The sequence below is a fragment of the Cupressus sempervirens genome, chromosome 11, assembly GCF_028749045.1.
Source record: "Cupressus sempervirens isolate cs-2001-9-10 chromosome 11, ASM2874904v1, whole genome shotgun sequence".
NCBI classification, from domain to species: domain Eukaryota; kingdom Viridiplantae; phylum Streptophyta; class Pinopsida; order Cupressales; family Cupressaceae; genus Cupressus; species Cupressus sempervirens.
The window spans coordinates 214,203,841-214,210,743 of NC_143128.1; the positions used below are offsets into that span (position 1 = coordinate 214,203,841).

General features: G+C 35.1%; 1 protein-coding gene across 3 annotated transcripts in view; it reads right to left on the minus strand.

Moving 5' to 3' along the window:
* The window catches only part of LOC149528925 (CRS2-associated factor 1, mitochondrial-like), a 101,616-nt gene extending 95,083 nt beyond the window's left edge, over positions 1 to 6,533 (minus strand). For all 3 annotated transcript variants that reach the window (XM_089808920.1, XM_089808919.1, XM_089808918.1), the window contains exons 1-2: positions 5,860 to 6,533; positions 1,201 to 1,328 (exon numbers count right to left, since the gene is read on the minus strand). In XM_089808920.1, the coding sequence (XP_089665046.1) occupies positions 1,201 to 1,328; positions 5,860 to 6,394 (663 nt within the window). In that variant the 5' untranslated portion in view covers positions 6,395 to 6,533. The remainder of the gene's footprint in view (positions 1 to 1,200; positions 1,329 to 5,859) is intronic.
* Between the last annotated feature and the right edge of the window lie 370 nt (positions 6,534 to 6,903).

Here is a 6,903-nt window from a genome sequence, read left to right on the forward strand (position 1 = left end):
GTATAAGCACCTAATTTAGTCACTCTTCCTGATTGAAGCTAATCCTTTTGCTAAGCACTCTTGCTAGTTCATTAGTGCAAAATGGGGAGACCTAACCTAAAGTTTCAGAAAACAAGTATTGGAGAAAAACAAAGGAAGACATACAATGAAAGACCTGATGATCAGAAGTAACTAGAACTGACAGGAAATCTGATATTGGTGACAAGTTTGAACTGGATCAAGCAAGTTTCACTAATTCAAATGCAGTAAACCCTGTCTCTCAGAATTCTAGGCATGCTGAACAGTCTGACCATGGCCAAGTGGCAGGCACATCAAAATAAACAAATCAGTTACAATGTTTGCAGGCTCAGGAGGATCTAGGACGTGTCAAAAGTTTTAATTTCAGTTACAAGGATACTGAGGTTTCTTCTTCAACTCTTCTCCTGTTAAAACCTCCGTGAGAGATCATTCTAATATGTCATCACATTGTAGGTGTTTTGAAAGAAAGTTGATTCTAAAGGCTTATGTTGCTTTTGGGGCTCAGCATATGAGTCTTAAGGAGTTGTCCAAGACTTTGGGAAGAGTGAGAGCATTTGATAGCTTGTACAGGTGGTATTTGAGCACTGTGATTTTGTGCGAGACAAATCCATCAGAGCCTATTTTAACTAAGTTAACATTGTAGCAGTAAATGAAATTGGCTGGAGGAGGAAGCCCTTCACTTTTAAAGGGCTTTCCCCCATTTTGAGGGTTTTTCCAGGTCATGCTGCCATTATCTTTCATTTGTGTTACTTCTTCAGCTCGTCAATTGTGTTTACATGCTTCTTTTCATTATCAATCAATCTTAACAACTCTAGACTGCATATCTGTGAGCAGGTTTTCCATATTCTTGCATGTGGAATAGCAAATTATGCAATCAACATACAATAAGGACAAATATGATTCATTTTAATGGGCCATGTAGTGGAAAAACACTAAAAATAGATCAACACATTCGGAATTATATCTTATTATCATCACTTTAAGTGGATATTGACTGTTAAAGCTCCCACAAAGTGCATGCATATGCTGAAAATTACAGAATAAATTTACATTGCAAGTCTAAAAAGAAATAAATGTTTAAAACAATCTATAAACAAAATAAAAGATGCAAGTAGATCATTGAAAGACTGTTGCAACCAATATATGAATACCAGAAAGTAAACTGATAGAAGATATTTGCACCTCGAGCTGAAAGCAAACATTTTTCATGTCAACGGTTGGCACACCCAAACACTTGATTCTTACAGCAGGTGCATATCTCCAATTGTTATGTATATCATTTATCATGTTATGTGTCAGTCCATCCCTACCTGGAAAAATAGGACAATAGTATTGATAACAAATCTCTTTATGAAAAATATTAGATTAATATAGAAAAATTACCATGTACATAAAAATAGGTATGGTAACAGTCGCTCCAAAAAGACTTAAATACATTCGACTAACATAGAAAAAAATATATTACGTGCAGATCAAAAATAGCTATGGTATCAATCTCTCAAAACACAACAGAAAAAATCTCCCTCGCTAAACATGACAGAAATAAAACTCCAAGACATTTGCACCTCAAGCTGAAAGTAAACAGTTTTCATGTCAACAGTTGGAACACCCAAACACTTGATTCTGACAGCAGGTGCATATCTCCAATTGTTATGTATATCATTTATCATGTTACGAGTCAATCCATCCCTACCTGGAAAAATAGGATGATACTGATGATAACAAATCTCTTTATGGAAAAAATTGAAAGATATTAAATTAATATGGAAAAATAATCCCATGGATATAAAAATAGATTTGGTAACAGTCCCTCCAAATATGCTTGAATACATTAGTCTAACATAGAAAAAAAAAATCACTTGTAGATCAAAAATAGCTATCGTGTCAATTTTTAAAAACATGACAGAAAAAAAACCCCTCTCTAAACATGGAGGAAAAACTCTTAAAGATATTTGCACCTCAAGCTGAAAGCAAACATTTTTCATGTCAATGGTTGGCACACCCAAACACTTGATTCTGACAACAGCTGCATATCTCCAATTGTTATGTATATAATTTATCGTGTAATGAGTCAATCTGTCCCTACTAGGAAAAATAGGACAATACTAATGATAACAAATCTCTTTATGAAAAAAATTGAAAAATAATATATTAATAAAGGAGAAAAAACCCATGGATACAAAAATAGATTTGGTAACTGTCCCTCCAAAAAGACTTAAATACATTAGACTCTGCAAAAAGACTCGAATACATTAGACTAACATAGAAAAAAATCACATGCATATCAAAAATAGCTATGGTATCAATCTCTCAAAACACACAGGGAGAATCTCCCTCTCTAAACATGACCAAAAAAATCTTGATGATATTTGCACCTCAAGCTGAAAGCAAACATTTCTCATGTCAACACTTGGCAAACCCAAACACTTGATTCTGACAGCAGGTGCATATCTCCAATTGCTATGTATATCATTTATCATGTTATGAGTTAATCCATCCCTAGCCGGAAAAATAGGACAATACTAATGATGACAAATCTCTTTATGAAAATTATTGAAAAATATAACATTAATATAGAAAACATCCCATGCATATAAAAATACGTTTGGTAACTCTAAAAAGACTTGAATAAATTAGACTAACATTGTTACAAAATCAAATGCAGATCAAAAATAGACACTCTCTCTCTCTCTCTCTCTCTCTCTCTCTCTCTCTCTCTCTCTAATAGAGAGAGAGAAGGGGTAGGTCAATCCAAAAAGGCAATGACGAAATAATATTGGTCAAATCAAGCAACTTTGACAAGTTGATGGCTTCTGCTACTGCAGAAAAAGAGCTTGTTGATTTAGATGAAAACAGTTAGGTGTCAGATGCTTAAGTTAGCAAGAAGAATTTGTGTCCAAGAAGATTAAATATTAATATTGTGGACTCCCTCTTTATGTTTTCTAAAATTAGACCTAGGGATCTACCATTTGGCATTATTCATGATTGCAGCGGGCTTTAGGACTGCAATATTATAGCTTTTCCGTTGACTTTCGCATTCTTTCTTTAGTTGTATATTTTGAGATCGTATATAGTTTGATATTTGGTTGAGATATTCATAGATTTGTAGTGTCATCAATTTGCAGTGTAAAATTAGTTCTGAGATGGTTTTGCAATTCAATGCTGATATATCAAAATCTTACATGTTCGAAAAACAAGTTGATTTATAAAGAAAACATATTTTCTTTGACTAAACAAAACATATAAGTCAATATAAATATTAAATATTAGCAGAGCAATGCTGAGAGAAAGGTAAGAGTGTCTCCTACTGCTCGCATTTTTTAAAATCATGGGAAGGTTATCGAGGTTATCCTCTTGCCTTGCCTTCCTTTCTATCTAAGAGTACCATTTCAAAGCGAGGGGTCATGGCCTTTCATTCCAAAACGGATAGCATTTTGCAACCTTTAAAATCTGCTTCAAGACACTGATCAATCATGTTAAAGGTATATTTTTGTACAAAAAGATTTTTCACTTGCTCTATAGTTTCGAAGAAACCCAATGGGAGCCAATAGAAACTCCCAACTAAATGACACAAACATAACATAAGCCCTTATCTATACGAATATTAGGACAAAGAAGATTTCATTGAAGATCACTAAATTTCAAACCTCGCACATGAATTCATGTTCCAGGACAACCATCGACACTTAGACACCTGGTTTCAAACCCAGGCAAGATTCTCAACATGCTCTAAGTCATGTGTTCTATAGACGCTGAAAAATGGTTTCGGTCTACTGTTTAATCACTTTTTCATACTAACTCATCCCATTTTCTTATTTCACTAATTTCAATCTTTGGCCAAACTTGATTATATTTCAACAATATCCTTCATCATTTGTATCCCCTTTCAAATCAATTGCAGATCACGTCAAAATCGATTCTGATTTTGTCCAAACTTTCTAGAATCAACCCAAAACCATTTCAACATCATGGGAATCACATCCAATCATCCCAAAATCATCCCAAATCAGCCCAAATCAGCCCTAATCAAGCTGAAACGTGTCAAATATCTCAAATCAATCATCATCTGTCAAACCCTAGGCATTGTTGCGTCCCTCAATGCCTTGGCAACCTATCAAATCTTATCAAATCCATCAAATCTGACCTTAGTACTGTCATGTCCCTCAGCACTAGGTCAAATCTATCATTTTTATCATCCGACCATTGACATTGTTGAGTCCCTCAATCTCGGATCATAGCATTATCCAATCAATTTAATACCATTGACAATGTTCGTCGATGTTACTATGATCAACCCTATCAATCAATTTCAATCTTGTGGCACTTACAATGTCTGTTAAATGTCACATGTTCCTATCAATCCTGTGACACTCACAATGTTTGTTAAATGTCACATGTTCCTAATCCATGTCATGTGTCCTTCGCATGTTATCAATCCTAATCAGTCAATCAATTTGATAATGGCTTTGATCTACCCATCATCGTCCTAGTCGATCTGCATAATCGTCACATTTCATCAAAGGATATTTATCACATTTATTTCATCAAATTGGCCAATCATTTACTAATTTATCCTATAGGATTCGATAAACCATAATTTAATCCTATGTCACTTCAATCACTTTCATCACGCATTACTAATCATTCTTACTAACCAACTTTCTCAATTAATTGATATTTATTAATTAATTGATTCATCTTTACAAACTATGGGAATTCTCAAATTTCCTAAGTCCTATTTTCCACCTCTAATTTATATTTTATTAAAATCCATTTGTGCGGATATATGAATTTTTAATTCAAATATTCCACCTATTCTCGACACATTCTCGACACATAGACATGACGTGTCATAGATATTATCCCTACACTTGGCTAAAATATGTCATATTTGATATATTTTATTCCTTACACATGTCTATAATAAGCCTCCATCGTCATAGATTCTTGGCTACAAGTGGCTTTGAGGTGTCATATGCCCGTCATAGATTCTCCTCCACTTTTAGCCATGTTGACTTTAATGCATCATAGAAACCTACATGTGGCATATTGTGTCATGCTTGTCATAGATAATCTAAGGAATGTCATGCCAAGTTGCACATTTGAAGTGACAAGTGTCCATCCTCTCATTCAATTCTCTCCTCTTGCATGTTGGCTATAAATTGAGCCATCTTGCTCTCATTTTCGATCCTTAGAAGTTAGAACATCCCTCAAAATCCTTTGAATTCTTAGAACCCATTATTCTCAAGCCACGCTTCTAGTACTCTCAATAGCATCATCCAGTCATAGTCATTTGCTTTCAATTGTATAGGCACTATAGGCAATTGGAGCTACATCAAATGGAGAAAAAAGGAGGACATGGGAGCTACAATTGAAGAGGGAGTTTCATTTGTTTTATAATTTTATTTCCTTTATGCTTCAATTGGTTTTCATGGTAGATTAGAAGGGTTTAGTGTATTTTGATTGAGTTTTGTGGTTGCTCATAGTATGCTAGGTTCTAACACGTTTTCTAGTCCTACAATTGAAGATTGCTAAATTTCAAACCTCGTACATGAATTCAAGTTCCAGGACAACCATCGACACTTAGACGCCTGGTTTAAAACCCAGGCAAGATTCTCAACATGCTCTAAGTCATGTGTTCATGTGTGAAATAAGCAAAATACCTCATTCAACTGAATGTAGCATGGCCCAAAGGATAATGCCACGTACAGAAGTATCTGGCTGAATTTAAAAGAGTGGATAAAACAGCTCAACACAAAAATTATAAACATGAACAAATTTATTATTTTCAACGTGAACATGAGCAACATGAACTTTAATTCTTATAAAATGAAGCCTTACCTAAATTGACCTGCCGCTTAGTATTCTGGTGCCGACATTGATCAAATAGCGCTTGAATTTCCTGCTTGCTGAGCGGCTCCCCCAAAATGTCCTCCCTGAATCTACCACCGTACTTGCGAACATTAAGAGAAGGATCTTGATTGTCATCTTCTGCGTCGATTGACGTGACCTCAGAACTGGCGTGGGGAGCACACCAACCAGTCCATTGTCTGTCGATTTTACCCGGGCCAAATGGCGAAAATCTGGCTTCTCTGAATCCAATCGGATTAGCTCTCGGTGTTTCAGTATAGCTGAACTGAAAATCGAAGTGGAGATCCGAACTGTAGGGTTTCTGTCCGGTTCTATCAAGTGAAGACGGGGGTTTGTAAGGGGGGTTCTTCCGTTTCTTGACTGCGGGCGAGGGTTTACACCAGCGGGGTTGTATGAGAGGAGAAGTGTCCTCGGGCTCGATGAATGTGGGGACAAACCACGAGTATTTCGCTGAAGAAGAAAAATGGCGCGAGTTGTGACAGAGTCGACGGAAAATGGCGGTCATTGCTGTGTTTTATTGTCCAAGGACGTGAATTGATGACATTTCAAAAGGTCTTCCACAACGCTGGAACGAGCCAGTCTTCTGCCGGTTCTTCATGGCACGCAACGGAAAGGAAATTTGAAAAGCATCTAGCCTACGTTTTGAAAAATATAAATAAATCATACAAAATAAGGTTTCTTGTTGTTGGGAACTAATGTTTTCATTAGCCCCAATCTTATTAATTTTAAAGTTTGGGTAACATTATTTTTAAAATGTATTAAACACTAATTTTAAATTTTTAAGCTTAGTTATTTTTTTAATTTTATAAAAAATAATCAAAATTAAAAGCTACGAATCAAAAGAAATTAATTGTAATTGTTATTATTAGCGATGAAAATTGGTGATAGGTACATATATGTTCTAGGGTCATTATTAAGTTTACATATTACTTTAAGATTTTGTAATATAGGGTAATTGCAGTAGTAAATGGTCTCATATGTTTTAAGTTACAGGAGTTATAAATCTATTGTGGA